The sequence below is a fragment of the Phyllobates terribilis genome, unplaced genomic scaffold (genome assembly GCF_046119375.1).
Source record: "Phyllobates terribilis strain yellow unplaced genomic scaffold, ASM4611937v1 Scaffold_1__5_contigs__length_1240528914, whole genome shotgun sequence".
NCBI classification, from domain to species: domain Eukaryota; kingdom Metazoa; phylum Chordata; class Amphibia; order Anura; family Dendrobatidae; genus Phyllobates; species Phyllobates terribilis.
Window position 1 is genome coordinate 417320794 of NW_027362761.1, and position 18456 is coordinate 417339249.

The 18456-nt window shown below is 46.3% G+C and overlaps 1 protein-coding gene across 1 annotated transcript in view; it reads left to right on the top strand.

Moving 5' to 3' along the window:
- Window positions 1–247: 247 nt before the first annotated feature.
- TRIM36 (tripartite motif containing 36) overlaps window positions 248–18456 on the top strand; it is a 132006-nt gene continuing 113797 nt past the window's right edge. Inside the window, exon 1 of the mRNA XM_073677178.1 lies at window positions 248–513. Within this exon, the coding sequence (XP_073533279.1) occupies window positions 451–513 (63 nt within the window). The 5' untranslated portion in view covers window positions 248–450. The remainder of the gene's footprint in view (window positions 514–18456) is intronic.

Sequence of the window (18456 nt, forward strand, 5' to 3'; positions counted from 1 at the left end):
CTCATCCGTGGTGTGGACAGTGCCCTCTCATCCGTGGTGTGGACAGTGCCCTCTCATCTGTGGTGTGGACAGTGCCCTCTCATCCCTGCTGTGGCCAGTGCACAGACTGACCCTCTTGTATGTGTGAAGTGCTCCTGGGTGTCTGCTGTCTTCGGCTTTGCAGGAGGAGTAGGAGGAGGACCGCTGTGTAATGGGTGGTGATACTCTTTGCATAGCTTCAGTATCTCTCATAAAATTTTCACGACATAAACACAGCCTATCAGATTTATTGTCCTTCTTTTTCCATGAGCTCTTCTTCTCAGTAACAGCCAAACCTTCATCCGTTCACAACCGGAGCAAGTTTCCTTGTTGGCCTCAGTATCTCTTATCAAACTTGGCTGCAGCTGTTCCAAGCTCTCATGTGCTGAAGACTCAGGGGGATTCTCTTCTGTCTGCAAGTCACTGCTCACAATGATTGGGTCGGAAGAAATCCATCAGTTTAGCTTTATAGTGGAAACAATTTCCTCCAACCAGGTAAGAGACATTGATGATATTATCCGCACTATTATTATCAAATGGATTTGATTGTTAATTATTTTCCCCTTTAGTTGCATAGCACTTATTCCACAGCACTCATCACACACATGGATATTAGGGGCTGTGTAACAGCTAACATAAAATGGATACATTCAACATAATCTTTACAATGTCTCAAACCTCTCGATAAACATCTTTAATATAACAATATCAGGATATGTTTACACAATTTTTTACATGGATTTTGAAGCTTATCCTTCCCAAAATCCAAATAAGAGTACTTAAAGCAGTTCAATTCAAGTCACATAAAAACCTCTGTGTGAATATACTCTTATAGTGGTAAAAAAGCACACCCTTACCACACTGTCAAACAGAATTTTTTTTTAAAAAAGGTTGTTTTCTCCAACATACTCAGCAATGCAGTACAATGTCATTCCTATCAGTCCCTGGGTTAAGTAGCAACCTTCCTGTCTCATACATACAGCACACATACCGGAGGAAATCCAGGCACGCGGAGAACATACTGATCAAATGCAGATGTGGACCTTGGTTGTATATGAACCTACAACCCAGTAATATGCTGCACATCACGTTTTCTGTGACCGTTATGACAGGTTCACGGTCTCATTCAGACGTCATTGATTTTTCATGTACTCAAACAAAAAAAAACGGTCCGAATGTCATTAGGGTTTTGGATTTGGTCAGTGTTTGGTCAGTTTTTATCAACAGTGTTTCATCAGTGATTTTCAATATTGGAAACAAAAATTGCAAAGCTTCTCCTATTAATTGCAATGTAATCACAGACTGCACACGGATGACATCCATGTATTGTCCGTGATGTTTTTGCAGACGTGTAGTCGTCACAAAAACAGACATGTAAATAGCACTCTAGATTAAAATTGTTACATTTTCTATCCATGACAAGCACAGAACACATATGTCAAAAACGGACGTCTGAATGAGGCCTATAGCAGTGTATACTGGTAAATGTGTGCCCCTGACAAACCAAATACCAGCTGATCCCCCAGTCTAATCTCTTACATACTCAATTACATTGTAGGCCAATTAACCTTCATATTGTTCTGTTCATAGCATAGACATCACAACAATAGACAGGACAGATCGCTATCATTGTTTGTTTCTCATGCACAATCTCAATGATGCACAGAGAATGGGATCTTTGTAAGGAGTGTGGGGATCTCTGTGCCAAGAGTCACATCATCCTGAGCCTAGAAATCACCAAGTTGTTTGTTCTCTGTGATACAATGCTTGGCATATCACAGCACTTTATCTGCATTGTTTATTTTGTGTGCTGAGAAATAATATTTGTACATGATCTCCAAGTCCCAGACATTACAATAATAATATTTTGCATAGACCACACGCCTGGTTAGTGCCCTAGCAGCAATGCTTGGGATTTTCCTACCGGTGTTGTTTCAGTTGACAGGACATATAACACTGCTCACATACATCCTGGATAATTGCCTGCCCAGCTTGTCTGACAGCTGGTAACTCCCTGCTTCCAGGCCGCTCACTGCTGTACAAAGAAAGGCTAGAAGATTTACCACTTTTGCTTCAAAGTTTACTTTTAAAAGGGATGGTACACTTTTGGGTAACACTGCCCACATGATAGTAGTGGAACTAGCAGAATAGCAGACATCACATAAAAAAGCTACAAAACATCCAAAACTAAGAAGAAGAAGTTGGCCACTACTTTTACATTGATGCCCCATCCGTTGGATAGGGTATCAATGTCTGACCGGCCAGGGTCCCACACCCAGCACCCCCACGATCAGCTGTTACTGGTGCCGGTGGCGGCCGCCGGCCAGAAGTGCTTACTTGTGGAGCTTGGCTGTCTAGCTGTAGTGGCCTCTGCAGGGTACTGCACATCTGCCTACTATTCAATTTAATGGGAGGCGAATGTGTAGTACCCCGTGGCGGCCACTACAGATAGACGGCAGCTCCGCAAGTAAGTATTTTGGGCCGGTGGCCGCCGCCGCCACCAATAACAGCTGATCGGCGGGGGTGCCGGGTGCAGCTATCCTATGGATAGGACATCAAAGGAAAAGTAGTGGAAAACTTCTTTAATTATACATTTTGGACACTTTTACATTTATCCTAATAGGATAAAACTACCTAGCAAAAAGAGGTTGTCTATTTGTCATGTTTCTTTTTTGGCACAAAATAATGGTAAATGCATATGGCAATTATCAGGCGACAAAAAAAAAAAATCTAGAATGCCTAGAAAAAAGTGTTAAATGTTTCATACCAAGCACACCATTCTTGTCAAGAAATAAATTGATACTACTATGAAAGGATCAATAGACCTATTTCGGTAGCGATATATATCAGCAGAATATAGTGTAACTACCCACAATAACACCTTTACTAATATAATAAAATCCAACACATTGCGCACACTGCCACCTGTTTTATGAGGATTCCATTCCCTTATATAAAGGGAATGAGTCATCAGAAAATGACAAAATGACCTATTGTTTAAATTGTCTTTGTGTTATATGTCTTTTATAAAATTGTTTGGCAATGATTTATTTTATGACATGAATTGTACTAAGAAAACAAGTTAGTAATCTAGTAATTTTCACAGAGGCCCCCCTGGGGCTATTTTAGATTCATGCCTCCTGTCTATTCATGAGGAGTTTTCAGCAGACTTCTCATCATCAGAGGCAGGATTACAATTACAGATAACACACCATTCACAATAAGGGATTTCACAATGACCTTTGGCCACGATCATTAGAAGCTTCAATACAAAAGATATAGTCTGAGTCAGTCTATTCCTGCTAATGTACATGTGCATTTCTTGGGGAAAAAACTGAAGTGGCCACTGGCTAGTGTAAAAATTGCAAGGCTTTTAATTTTTATTTTTAATACAGATAGATGAATACATATGGAACATGAAAAAGTTAACATTTTAAAAAATATATATTTAGCACAACAACCTGATTAAGCCAATAAGATCATTTTCTAATGACACATTCCCTTCAAGGGCCCATTCTCGATCACTACTCCTGGCTTTAAAGGCCCCGTCACACTTAGCGACGCTGCAACGATCCCGACAACGATACGACCTGTCAGGGATCGTTGCTGCGTCGCTATGTGGTCGCTGGTGAGCTGTCAAACAGGCAGGCTCACCAACGATCAGGGGAGCAGCGACATCGTGGAAAGAATCTTTCCACGATGTCCTGCTCCTGGTTACCAGCCTGCTGAAGCAGGAGCAGGCTGGTAACCATGGTAAACATCGGGTTACTAGGGGCACACGCGCTCCTAGTAACCCGTTGTTTATCGTGGTTACCACTCTGCTACGGTGAGCGGGAGGTTACCGCTCACTTTAGCAGGCTCGTAACCATGATAAACAGCGTGTTACTAAGTGCGCGTGTGCCCCTAGTAACCCGATGTTTACCATAGTTACCAGCCTGATCGCTGCTCCCGCTGGTCACAGCGGTGTGTGCTGACCAGTGGGAGAGCAACGACCAAAAAATGGACCAGGACACTTTGCAGCGATCAGCGACCTCACAGCAGGGGCCTGATCGCTGCAAAGTGTCACACATAGCGACATCGCTGGTGAGGTCGCTGTTGCGTCACCAAAACCGTGACACAGCAGCGATCTCGCTAGCGATCTCGCTATGTGAGACGGGGGCTTTAGGCTTGAGTTGAGCATCCGTGCCTTGTTTGCTCTTATGTGAATTACTTCAGAGCAGTTGAGTCTGTGAGAAGACTAGAATCCATGATCACCAAGACAGAAGATGTTGTTATATGGCAGATGCAATCAGAGAAGCAACATTTGGGGAAGGGGGCATCATACAGGAAATTAATGGCATGTTCATACAGGTACAAGGCTTTAATATAACATTTAAGACATCAGTACATGTTTACTTTGGTCATTATTATTACTATTGCTACGTGTTCCATTGGACATCTAAGGGCAGATCCATATACTGACATTTTCTATGCCCGCCTTGATGCAGAGTTTGCTGTAGTAAGATGGACCAAATTCGGCATGCACCAGAGACAGAGAAATACTTCTGTCATGGACACGAGTACATTTCTGCTATAATTTACACCCCTTTTGTGACGTAAATTATATTGAATTTATGGGGCCATGCTTCCTCATGCAACAGTTTCAAGCCAGTTTCGTGGCGCAAACTGTTTAATGACCAAGGATGATAACCTAGAAAATATATTAACACATTGATATAGAAAAAAATATATTAACACAGATTCAGGTGATATATTGACATATTTATGTGTGACGTGTCAAAATTTTAGTATGACAAGTTGATGACAGTGAAAGTGTTGAAAAGCTATATGACGGACATCATGACAAAACTGGAAATGTTAATTTAGGGTGGCCATACATTAGGGAATTTCTCCAACATGATCTGCGGCCTAGTCTGGGATTGCACTGATGGGATGCACAGCTGTCATGTCGACATGAAATATTTTTCAAGTACAATACCCAACAATTGTCATAATTCCTCCGCTCAGTGTGTCTGGGACTCAGTGATGGACAGCTCTGTCATCCTGTGCTGGAGCATGTTGAGCTGTATATGCTTTGACAGCTCAGATGACCTATCGGAGATTGGGAGGTGCAGAGATTTCTCCACGTGTTCCCTGTTCTTAGTAATTGCCCTTGCTATTTAGGTGAGCTGTCTGGCCCAGATCACTGCCAGTCAAAGCTTCTGCTCTCTGGTGTGTGTTTGCCTGTTTCCTGTGCTGTGAGTTCGGCTGCCTGACCTTTGGACCGTGTTCTGACTACCCGTTTGTTTTTGCCCCTTTGCTTAGATCCACTATTTTTCTGGTATTCTGACCTTTGACTGTGACCTGACTTACGCCTTTGTCTTTTCCCTTGGTTTTCTATGTGCTCTATTGGTACTGACCCTGACACGTCTGACTTCTCTGCCTCATGGTCTGTCCATGAGTAATGACTAACGTCACAACAACTGATATTCCACACTGATCAACTATTTCTCAGATATCTGCCACTGGTCATAATCTGTCATGCAGATTCAGGTTACGAAACGGCACTAATCGTAGTTAGAAAATTGTCTAATTCACCCTTTCTGCCTGCTCAAAATATCAAGTATGTCGCTAAGCTTTAGGCAAGTTTAACACATCCGTTATTCAGCCATATTTCTACTCCATGTTAAAGCTGCCCTCATGGTTCTCTGGAACAGAGCTGTAAAACAGGATTATGAAATGTGTCAAAGATCTGACAATCACCTCCGAAATTGTGCTAATCCTAATAATTAGGCATGCAGCGCTATTCTTCCTATCAAAATGACAGACACCTCTACAGAACCTCATAAGTCAGTAGGAGTCTGTTATATGAAGGGTTCCACAGTGCATTACAGTTGGAAATGGAAACCACAATATAGATGTGATCTGTGCTTAACATACATTGTGCACTGCAGTTTTTTTTATCACAAGTACATCCAATCTAATGGTTTCAAGCACTACTCCAGTGGTTTTGGTTTTTTTTTCAGCGCTGGATTGGTGCTACTAATCTAAGGTCCCTGACCCTTGTGTTGTATTTACCCGCTGCCATCTTGACCTTCTATCAATGCTGCTCCGTTCCCACCGCGCCATCTTGCAATCATAACTTCTGACTGGCCGGAAGTCAGAATTAACGGTCACAAGCTCTCAATGCAAGTCTGTGAAAGTCAGAATGAGTATCCCATAGACTTGCATTGAAAAATTATCTCCGGCTCTCTCCAGCAAACACGGGAGCAATCCGGCAGGTCATAAACTGCTGGAGACTGACAGGAGTGGTGCTAATAAAAGATGAAGGCAGTGGTGGGTAAGTATGAGGCGAGGTGCCAGGACCTTAGATTACAAACACCAGTCCTGCAATAAAAAAAAACCCTGGAGTGGTGCTTTAACTCACATTATTCCAAAATCCTATTAATTCTGAGATTAAGAATTATCACTATAGAAAGTTTTCATCTGAAAAATCAAAATCAGACAAGAAATTGGATCCAACAAGGTTAATACATTTTCGTTAATATGTATTACGTTGGACCTGTCTTATTCTCATTGAAAGCTCTTTTTTGTTTTATGAAAAATGTACGTATATATTTGCGTGTGCTGTCAGGCAGAACGATATGTGAATGCATTGTGTGCAAAATAGGAAATATGAATTTTATTATACCTGGAATATATCACAGAATAGGTTTCCTAAAATAGAGCCGGTTTAACCTTCACAAATCAATCTTATTTTACTCATAAGATAATTGGTCATGAGAAGACACCTCCATCTATTTCCACAATGAAGGTGCAAAGGTGCTGCTTAGTGATGTACCTCCATTCCCTTGGCTATGCTTGTAGTCTTCTGTTAGGCTGATCTTTGACACAGTCTTTGGAAACTCTACTCTTCAGTTAAGCATCTAATATAGATAGATAGATACTCTATGAAATGTCATTGACTTTGTATGTATCAAGATTAGGCAGCACAACCAGCACGTTCCAAATAGGATGACCATGTTTTTCAAGATATCAATTTAAAAAAAAAATTGTATCCATACGATACCCCTGATAGAAGGCAAGGCATCACCTCGTTCAACACTTTGGGTTGGAAAAACACTTTATCAGATTACTATTGTAATAAAGTTGCCTGATTAAGGGTTTTTACGACTCAAAACATTGCACTCTCTATTACCAGCAGTACTATAAAGATGAAACTTTTGATTTATTTCACTCAATAAAGTCTTTGTGAAGTATATGGAAAATGGAATACTCGAGTTCTACTCTAATCCTTTCTTTGGTTTTGGTCATGTTTGCCTGAAATGGAGCCATTGAGCCAAGTAGCTTTTTTCAAACAAAGCTTATATTTGAAATACTGAACTATGAAATCATTCCACCAGTGAAATGGAGCTGACCATACTTGCCCCACAGTGACCTCTATATTTCTCCTATCCATAGCATTGTCGGAATTAATTCAGCTGCTTATTTGATGATGCGTTCTTAGGAAACTGCCTGTCTAAACAGATTGCCAATCACCTGATGAATAAGAAATACGCCCATTTGTCGAGTTGTAAGCAGGTGACCGGAATCCAACACGCAGACAAGGACAAGGCAGAAGTAACCAACTTATCTGTTATTCTCCGGGTATGAATATAGAAAAGGGGGTGATTTGCACAAAGAGACTAATAGGGTAGTTACAGAGGACAATATTCAATATACAATAAAATCATAGTTGTTATCAACACACTATACTCTTGCAGAGGGATTTCAGTACATGACATATATCCCGTTTATTATGAGGGCAATGTCCACAGAAATAAAGGGTACCACTATAATGATCCCCTTTATATTATAGGCCCTAGCGGGGGTTTATGGTTGTTCCTGCTGCGCCGCAAGTCCTTTTCACAAAGTCTATAAATACTGTCTGTGCCTCTCACACTCTGGACGGTCCTCACCCTGTCCGTTGCACCACCCCCAACTGACCCCTGCACCGTATGTCATTGTCGGAAGTAACAGCTAGGCTCTCCTCATTTGCCACCACAGGCGTCCCCAAGCAAAATCTCACGGATCTTTGGTGCTTGACCAACGGCAGATGTATCTTGTTCCCGGTGGGATGACGGCTGGCCATCGGCTCTTGACTGGTGTCATCTGGGCTCCAGGTCTTGACAGGCGCAGGTCTGGTTTTCTGGCCTTGACCAGCGTAGTCTGGGCTCCAGAACTTGCCTGCAGTAGATCGGGTCTTCAAGCCTTGACCGGCGTCGTCTAGATTCTGGGACTTGTCTCGCACCGCCTGAGTTCTGCTTCCAGGCGTGCCACAACTCGCTGCCTCGGGCCTCCTGTCACGGCCTGACACCCCGGCCTGAGCGCCTCCTTTGACACACGTCCTGTCTGTTCCTTCACCTGGTGCTAAATCTGCTCCTGTTTTGGTGTGCTGGCTTTTTATACAGGGGAACTGCGTCATCAAGGTCATCTGATCCGGTGCTCTCTTTAGATCCATCCTTCCTGCAACAGTTCCTCTTTCTTCTCGTTCTGCAGGGTTCTGTCTGAACAGTAGATGGCAGTCTCTAATCACAAATGGTGCACACTGCTGGGGACTCTCATCTTTCATTGTACACTCTCTTACAGAGTAAAATGATTTTTAAGCTTGCTCAAAATCATTGTTCTTAGCACCACATCAGCATGTGCACGCATCATGTGCTGCAGAGAACAAATAATATTCTACGCACACACAACTATTGTATTAAGTACCATTCTGTGTGCATGGAAGTGCGGTCTAAACAGTCTATAAAATGATGGCCGATCAGCTTACAGGTAGTCGATGGACGTCAGTTTATCATTCATGGATTGGCCAGTGTAAATGCACCTTAAGTAGTGGATATAAGCATACACTGAACATTTTATTTTAGCCCTACTAATTATCATTTTTGTAGTCCATTTACCTGGTACTATGTCATCCTCTAGCTAGCAGCTAGGGCCTCTTACAGATTTAAAGGGGTCTGACTTGTCATTTATTTCCTACTCTCTGCTCTAATCTGATATCTATATGATCTGATGGTAGAGATGAGCGGATCGATCAGTGGAAGATCATGACACCATTTCCAAGAGTGCTGAAGCATGGGAGAGTTGGCTTTGTGATTTTGAATTGCTGCTCTGGCCTCCCCATGCTCTGCAGCTAGCACATTATCAGGCCTTGTACAGTGATGGTCAGTACCTGGGCCATCAGAAATCAGCGGTTCCCAGTGGATCAAAGTTTATAAGGCAGAGTCATTAGGCAAGTCTCTCTCGCCTGTAGAGTGTAAGCTCTTTATTGTCAACAGCGTTCTCTCTCTCCTCTTCCCCAAAAGAATTTTCTGAGCAATTACAAGCTTTCCAATATGGAGATTCACACAAATATATTTGACGCAAATTGAATTTTTGAGTAAAGTTGGTGAATTCGAATTTCAAAAGATCCGTTCATCTTTATCTGATGCTTTAGGCCACGGTCCCCAGTATTCGGTCAGTATTCTTTCTCAGGAGTGGGAGCCAAAGCCAGGTGAGGAACAATCAGAGAAAAGGTATAATAGAAACAAGTCACCAATTCTGCATTTATCACCCACTCCTGGTTCTGGCTCCCACTTCTGAGAAAGAATACTGACCAAATACTGATAGTGGGGCCATGGCCTTAGGATGACTTTGATGATTCCCTATTGTCAATTTGTCATGTTGATTTTTTTTTTACTTGCATCCAACCTTAAGCTGAAGTTTATGTCACAATGGGTAAATTAAAGAACAATTTAAATTTTGAAAGGGTAGGTTTGTTATTCCATGTTGTAACATACCTGGCGGCGTCCTTGCATAGTGGTCCATTTCCCACTGTGCAAGAGCATGCACTTGATCTCCAGTCCAGTCTGCTAGCCTGGCTTCCCTCCATGCTGTTTGCTTGTCTCTGTTTCTGCTGCTTAAGGGCGGCGCCCGATCACTTCCTGTTTCTTGTACCTGCTGCGGGCACACCCCTTGTGCATCCTCAGCCTATTGCTGTCTGTCACCTGGTATTTAACCCAGCTCCTCCCAGGAAACCCTGCCTGAGCATTGTGTTCTGTCAGTTGGCTTCTGGTCACTGATATGCCAGGTCCCGTTTATGTTTCCTGCCTTCGGTTTAAGTTCCCGTGTCTGAACTGTGTCCTGTCTGTATTATCTTCTAGCCTGTTGTCTTCTGCCTATCCTGGAGGCTGTATTTCCAGGCCTGTGTGAACACGCTCCTAGCCTGTTCTTTCCGCCTTCTAGGGGCCGCATACCTAGACCCGTTCCTGTATCTTGCCTGTTCCTGTCTGAACACGCTCCTAGCCTGTTCGTTCCGCCTTCTAGGGGCCGCATACCTAGACCCGCTCCTGTATCTTGCTGCTGTGTCTGTTCTTGTCTGAATACTCTCCTAGCCTGTTTCCTGTTTTTCTCTATGTCTGTACCCTCCCTTTTTCTGCAGAGTCTGAACTCGTACCTAACTCCTGCTCGTTGTCACTGTACTTCCGTTTGTGAGTTTGTGGTCCACTCGCTGCTTCACTGCAAGTACCCTGGTTCTGCCTTTCCCTTCCTGTCTGTTCCGTGTGAACTGAGCCCTGTCCCCCCTGCTCTGCCTTGCTCACTGCTCCGGCAGTCCTGCTCCGCTCTGACCCTTTGCTCACTGCTCCGGCAGTCTCGCTCCGCTCTGACCCTTTGCTCGCTGCTCCGGCAGTCTCGCTCCGCTCTGACCCTTTGCTCGCTGCTCCGGCAGTCTCGCTCCGCTCTGACCCTTTGCTCGCTGCTCCGGCAGTCTCGCTCTGCTCTGACCCTTTGCTCGCTGCTCCAGCAGTCTCGCTCTGCTCCGACCCTTTGCTCGCTGCTCCGGCAGTCTCACTCTGCTCCGACCCTTTGCTCGCTGCTCCGGCAGTCTCGCTCTGCTCTGACCCTTTGCTCACTGCTTCGGCAGTCTCGTCCTGCTCCTCTCTCGCTCACCGCTCCAGGCGGTCTCTTCTTGTTCTGCTCTTGCTCGCCGCTCTGGGCGCCCTCACTCTGCTGTTTGTCCACCGCGTCTGCAGTTCTGTTCCTGAGTCCCAGTCTGTACTGGGTCCTATCCACTCGGTGCTTCAACCTGTCGTACCTGCCAGTACCTCCCTACCCGCATACCAGTCGTGCCTACCAGCATCCACCCGTCTGTATTCCAGCCGTGTCTGCCTATACTCACCAGTCGGCGTGCCAGCCTAACCTGCCTGTTCCAGTATTCCCCTATGTGGGTCAACAGCCGTGTCCGGGGTCTGACCTGGAGTAGCACCTGGTCCCTCTGCCCGGTTCCTCCCTGGTGCACTGGTGTCGTATGCCGTCGTGCGACCTTGGTCGGATCGGGCAGATACTTAGTTACGCCCCTCCAGGCACTCTCCGGTTCATGGCACAGTGGAATCACTACATACACACGCACACGCCACTCAGCCCGGGCATGTGCATTACAGCATGCTCAGGCCATGGTTCCCTTTGAGCCCCACGGCCTTCGCTCTCTGAGACTTTTTCCAGCGAATATGTGCATCTATAGGAAATTTATTTATTTTTGCTACCAGCTGAGTTCCAGGCGAATTACGCAACCATCCAGATGGATCTATCAGCACTCGTTCCTGCGGATCCGCCACGGTATTATGGGGATCCAAAACAAAGCCGTGCATTTGTGGAGCAATGCTTGCTACACTTCAAGTTCTACCCTCTTTGTTTTCCCACCAATCGGGTTAAGGTGGGATTCATTATGTCTAACCTAGCGGGTGATGCCTTGGAATGGATCAACCCCCTATGGGAAACACAGGATCCTATCCTCCTGGACCTGCAGGCCTTCCTGGTGGCCTTTCTAATGGTCTTTGATGACCCTAACCTGGAGACCCCTGCTGAAGCTTCACTTCCCAAAATCCCAGAGCAGCCCCGATGGGTAATGTGTGTGGGTAGCGCACTAGTCCTCCGGCCCGAAGAGACTACTGCCCACCCAGAATCCACACAGGAGGACTGCCTGCACCCGGTATCTGATACTTCACCCACTTTAACCGGTGAGCCTGTCCAAGGGTGCTCTGAAGCAGTGATTACCTCCGAGTCTGTGCACCTCCACTACCTGGCGGAGGACCCCCTGTTGCCTCCTGAATCCTCCGGGATACCACTTGATGACAAATGGAGAGAGACTTCCCTACACCCGGTACCCGATACTTCGTCCGCTCCGTCTTGTGAGCTTGACAATGGGTACCTTAAAGCGGTAGTTACCCCCGAGTCTCTACACTCCTCCGACCAGGCGGAGGACCTCCAGTTGTCACCAGAACCCTTCGGTGTGCTACCTGGTAGCGAATGGACAGAGTCTTCCCTATACTCTGTACCTGATACCTCGGCCGCTTCGTCCAGTGAGTCCGATCTAGTGTACTCCGAAGCAGAGGTTATCCCCGAGTCTCTACACCCCTCCGACCAGGCAGAGGACCTCCAGTTGTCTCCTGAACCCTTCGGGGTGCTACCTGATAGCGAATGGACAGAGACTCTCCTATACTCGGTACCTGATACCTCGGCCGCTTCTTCCAGTGAGTCCGACCTAGTGTACTCCGAAGCAGAGGTTATCCCTGAGTCTCTACACCCCTCCGACCAGGCGGAGGACCTCCAGTTGTCTCCTGAACCCTTCGGGGTGCTACCTGATAGCGAATGGACAGAGACTCTCCTATACTCAGTACCTGATACCTCGCCCGCTTCTTCCAGTGAGTCCGACCTAGTGTACTCCGAAGCAGAGGTTACCCCTGAGTCTCTGCACCCCTCCATCCTGGCGGAGGACTTCCAGTTGTCTCCTGAACCCTGTGGGGTGCCACCGGAAAATATGTGGAGAGAGACTTCCTTGTGTACTGTTCCTGGTATGCCACCCGTTTCGTCTATTGCTGAGGATGGCTGGATAGGAGGTAGCATCCTAGCTACTCAGATGATACCAGTTTTTCCTGTGGACAGTGGAAGTGATCTCCTTGAAGTGAAGGATTGGCCCTCGAATTCCCTACGGAACATTCTGGCAGGCCTGAAGAAGAGGGGGCGTAAGGGGGGGTACTGTAACATACCTGGCGGCATCCTTGCATAGTGGTCCATCTCCCACTGTGCAAGAGCGTGCACTTGATCTCCAGTCCAGTCTGCTAGCCTGGCTTCCCTCCATGCTGTCTGCTTGCCTCTGTTTCTGCTGCTTAAGGGAGGTGCCCGATCACTTCCTGTTTCTTGCACCTGCTGCGGGCACACCCCTTGTGCGTCCTCAGCCTATTGCTGTCTGTCACCTGGTATTTAACCCAGCTCCTCCCAGGAAACCCTGCCTGAGCATTGTGTTCTGTCAGTTGGCTTCTGGTCACTGATATGCCAGGTTCCGTTTATGTTTCCTGCCTTCGGTATCAGTTCCCGTGTCTGAACTGTGTCCTGTCTGTATTATCTTCTAGCCTGTTGTCTTCTGCCTATCCTGGAGGCTGTATTTCCAGGCCTGTGTGAACACGCTCCTAGCCTGTTCTTTCCGCCTTCTAGGGGCCGCATACCTAGACCCGCTCCTGTATCTTGCTGCTGTGTCTGTTCTTGTCTGAATACTCTCCTAGCCTGTTTCCTGTTTTTCTCTATGTCCGTACCTTCCCTTTTTCTGCAGAGTCTGAACTCGTACCTAACTCCTGCTCGTTGTCACTGTACTTCCGTTTGTGAGTTTGTGGTCCACTCACTACTTCACTGCAAGTACCCTGTGGGTATCTGGTTCTGCCTTTCCCTTCCTGTCTGTTCCGTGTGAACTGAGCCCTGTCTCCCCAGCTCTGCCTTGCTCACCGCTCCGGCAGTTCTTGCCTGCTCTGCCTTGCTCACCGCTCCGGTGGTTCTAGCCTGCTCTGCCTTGCTCACTGCTCCAGCATTCCTGCTCCGCTCTGACCCTTTGCTCGCTGCTCCGGCAGTCTCGCTCCGCTCTGACCCTTTGCTCGCTGCTCCGGCAGTCTCGCTCCGCTCTGACCCTTTGCTCGCTGCTCCGGCAGTCTCGCTCCGCTCTGACCCTTTGCTCGCTGCTCCGGCAGTCTCGCTCCGCTCTGACCCTTTGCTCGCTGCTCCGGCAGTCTCGCTCCGCTCTGACCCTTTGCTCGCTGCTCCGGCAGTCTCGCTCCGCTCTGACCCTTTGCTCGCTGCTCCGGCAGTCTCGCTCCGCTCTGACCCTTTGCTCGCTGCTCTGGCAGTCTCGCTCCGCTCTGACCCTTTGCTCGCTGCTCCGGCAGTCTCGCTCCGCTCTGACCCTTTGCTCGCTGCTCCGGCAGTCTCGCTCCGCTCTGACACTTTGCTCGCTGCTCCGGCAGTCTCGCTCCGCTCTTACCCTTTGCTCGCTGCTCCGGCAGTCTCGCTCCGCTCCGACCCTTTGCTCGCTGCTCCGGCAGTCTCGCTCTGCTTCGACCCTTTGCTCGCTGCTCCGGCAGTCTCGCTCTGCTCCGACCTTTTGCTCGCTGCTCCGGCAGTCTCGCTCTGCTCCGACCCTTTGCTCGCTGCTCCGGCAGTCTCGCTCTGCTCCGACCCTTTGCTCGCTGCTTCGGCAGTCTCGTCCTGCTCCTCTCTTGCTCACCGCTCCAAGCGGCCTTGTCCTGCTCTTCTCTCGCTCACTACTCCAGGCGGTCTCGTCTTGTTCTGCTCTTGCTCGCCACTCTGGGCGCCCTCACTCTGCTGTTTGTCCACTGCGTCTGCGGTTCTGTTCCTGAGTCCCAGTCTGTACTGGGTCCTATCCACTCGGTGCTCCAACCTGTCGTACCTGCCAGTACCTCCCTGCCCGCATACCAGTCGTGCCTACCAGCATCCACCCGTCTGTATTCCAGCCGTGTCTGCCTATACTCACCAGTCGGTGTGCCAGCCTAACCTGCCTATTCCAGTATTCCCCTGTGTGGGTCAACAGCCGTGTCCGGGGTCTGACCTGGAGTAGCACCTGGTCCCTCTGCCCGGTTCCTCCCTGGTGCACTGGCGTCATATGTCGTCGTGCGACCTTGGTCGGATCGGGCAGATACTTAGTTACGCCCCTCCAGGCACTCTCCGGTTCATGGCACAGTGGAATCACTACATACACACGCACACGCCACTCAGCCCGGGCGTGTGCATTACACATGTTTATTCTTTGTATGGTTAGGAATGTTTGCATCTAATTAAGGCCTCGGTTACATCTTGTGTCTGTAGCAGGTTTAGTGTATTCCTAATAGCAGTATATTATTAGAATATTTACAGGGTAGATATGCAGATAACCTTTATGCATATTGCAAAGAGAACATCATAGTTTATTACAATGACATTAAAATCTTCTAAAATGTTGGATTTTGATTGCATCCTGTCTTCCTGCCATTGATTGTTAGAGCATTCACTGATGTTAATTTTATCATTAATATTTAAAGGCAATGTTGTCCTGGGAGAAAAGTAAAAAAGCGCATGTATAGTGTTTTGGCATAGATCCCTTTAATATCTAATTTTCTTCTGGATCCCAGTGGTGATGAACAAGGGTCTGACCTTAGTAAACTTTAAACCAATTTAAATATGTAAAAATTATGGAACTAACATCGATGTCACATCTGCTGCATGATGGGAAGGCAATACGGTGCGGATCCCAAGGTAAATGGAATAATTGCATACAAATATTTCTAAATCCTGTAGCACACAAAGATGTGATCTGGTAATCCTTTTTTACACCCTGTACTAAAGTCCAGACCTGTAGTCACAATTATGCTGACTTCCGGTCTGAAATCAAATTTCCTGCTGCTATGTCATATATGATAAATCATATATCTATCAGTAGGGAAACCCCTTTATTTTATACATCAAATATTGACCTAATATTTTTCAAACAGGCCTCTCCCAAGCCGATATCCTACAAATTTAAAGGGCATTTAGGATTCATCACTAATTAAAGATAGCCTTAGGCCTCATTCAGGCGTCCGTTTTTCTCACTTTCGAGAAACACAGACTGATTATTTTGATCAGAGTGTGATCCAAGTGTCATCAGTTTATCTTGTACGTGGAAAAAAAAAAAACACTTCTCTACCTCCTCATTTCTGACAGTCTGTGAAAATCGGACCGCACTTGAATGTCATCCGAATGCAGTCTGATTTTTATTTAACGATCCCATAGTGGGTCAGATCAAAATCGGACATGTCTCCGCAATTTTCCACGGACTTTTCGGTCCACGAAAAATCACGGACATGTGAATGGCCCCATAGACTATCACAGTTACGTGGGCTATCCGTGAAAAACACGCATGTCACTCGTACGTGAAAAACGAATGTCTGAATGAAGCCTTAGGGCTTGTTCAGACAAACATATTAAATGTACTGTGTGCTGCCGGTGTGCAAAACTCATAGCACATGGATAGTACACTGACCAATGCTAGTCTGAAAGATAGTTCAAATAAACATTTTTACACACGGACATGAACTACAGTTTGTGTTCTGAAAAAATAGACCCTAATTCACCTGCGCTAACTTAAAAATAAAACAACTGGATGACAAAATGTAAAAAAAAATCTTCTAGTATTTTACCTATCATGAAGAACATCTTGCATGTGGACCAAGTTGAATGATTTGGACTCTTGAGGACCTGGAATAGCGCCTAGTTTGCAAAAGGAAATCTCAGCAATATACAGAATATATGGATATATTTTATTTCATTCAGGACCGCTTGCATAAATCGCACTGAATATCACTGTAGGAGTCCGGTCTATATCTACTATAAAGTTAGGACATAACAGGAGGCTAATTGTAAAGTCATAAAGCAATCCTAAACTAAAAAAGAAGTATTGTAATGATCATAATACTGAGCTTAAAACATCATTTTTGGAAATCTTGTAATAAATATAGCAATGCCTTGACTGCTGGGTTACCCCTGCACCATATTCACACCCATTGTCTTTATCAGAGCTTGAACCCATTCATTGAAGATTTTCTCACATTGATTACCAAAGGGAAAAATGCAGTATGAATAGGACAGGAGCAGATGCCTTCCATCCCCCATTCCTGCCGCACTCCAAAGTGTTACAACCTACAAAAATCTACTAACCTACTAGAGGAAATATCCCTATAAAAATAATGCAGTGTACATAATTAAGACTGAAGCAAACATAAGGGAATAGACTAATGAGGTTACAAAGGACAGAACAAATAAGAGCACTACAAACACACCCATATAAGTAAACAGTAGTGTCTGAATCCGGTAGTGCCAGGGCAGAAGCAGATTCATTCTACAGTGCTGCACTTCATTATATGCAATGATATATAACCAGAGCAGATACTGCACCAGTGTCAGTCCTGGTCAGTCTAGTAGGTGTTCACATGCTGTCACTATTTCACCCCAAGCAACCTTCAGAATACCCAGCCTTATACATTTATATTCCAGAATATTAGTGTGGTTTCGCTGCCTTTTATTTAAAATACCAGTATTAATATGAAGCAATGCGCTTGAACTGATCAGGACGTGACACTCCCTGAGCAGGGGTCTGCCTGTCTCCAGCTCCCATTCATTACATTGCTGAACCTCCATCCAATCTTTGTGACTGCCCTGGCCCAACATCCTGGGGAGTTTCGGTAAATTAGCATCCTCCCAGATGCCAATCCACCTCTGCTGTAAGATATGGCTGATTCGGCCACACATCAGACAACATTTAACATAAAATAAGAGGGGGATGGGTGGGTTTTTGCCTTAGGAATGAAAAGGGTTGCATATTTTCTCTTCCTGACCTACCTATAAACTCCTACAGCTCCACCTGCTGCTCCCCAATTTTATGGGCCCTATTTTCCCACCCCAATTCTTGCCAAATCCCATGTGGGCAACATGACATTGCTCACCCGGTCACCTCGGCACCCGCGTCCAAAAGGTCAGCGTTATCTTAACTGTTAACACACGGCGATCACTCCCATTATCCCACCTAGAACCAGCTTTAACCCTACTATGAAACTAGGTTCATTATGACGCCCCTTGCTTCCTCATTATGACGCCCCTTGCTTGCTCATTATGACGCCCCTTGCTTGCTCATTATGACGCCCCTTGCTTGCTCATTATGACGCCCCTTGCTTCCTCATTATGACGCCCCTGGCTTCTTTATTACGACGCCCCTAGCTTCACCATTACGACGCCCCTTGCTTCCTCATTACGACGCCGCTTGCTTCCTCATTACGACGCCCCTTGCTTCCTCATTACGACGCCCCTTGCTTCCTCATTACGGCGCCCCTTGCTTACTCATTACGGCACGCCCTGCTTCCTCATTACGGCGCCCCTTGCTTCCTCATTACGACGCCCCTTGCTTCCTCATTACGGCGCCCCCTTGCTTCCTCATTACGGCGCCCCCTTGCTTCCTCATTACGACGCCCCTTGCTTCCTCATTACGGCGCCCCCTTGCTTCCTCATTACGACGCCCCTTGCTTCCTCATTACGGCGCCCCTTGCTTACTCATTATGGCGCGCCCTTGCTTCCTCATTATGACGCCCC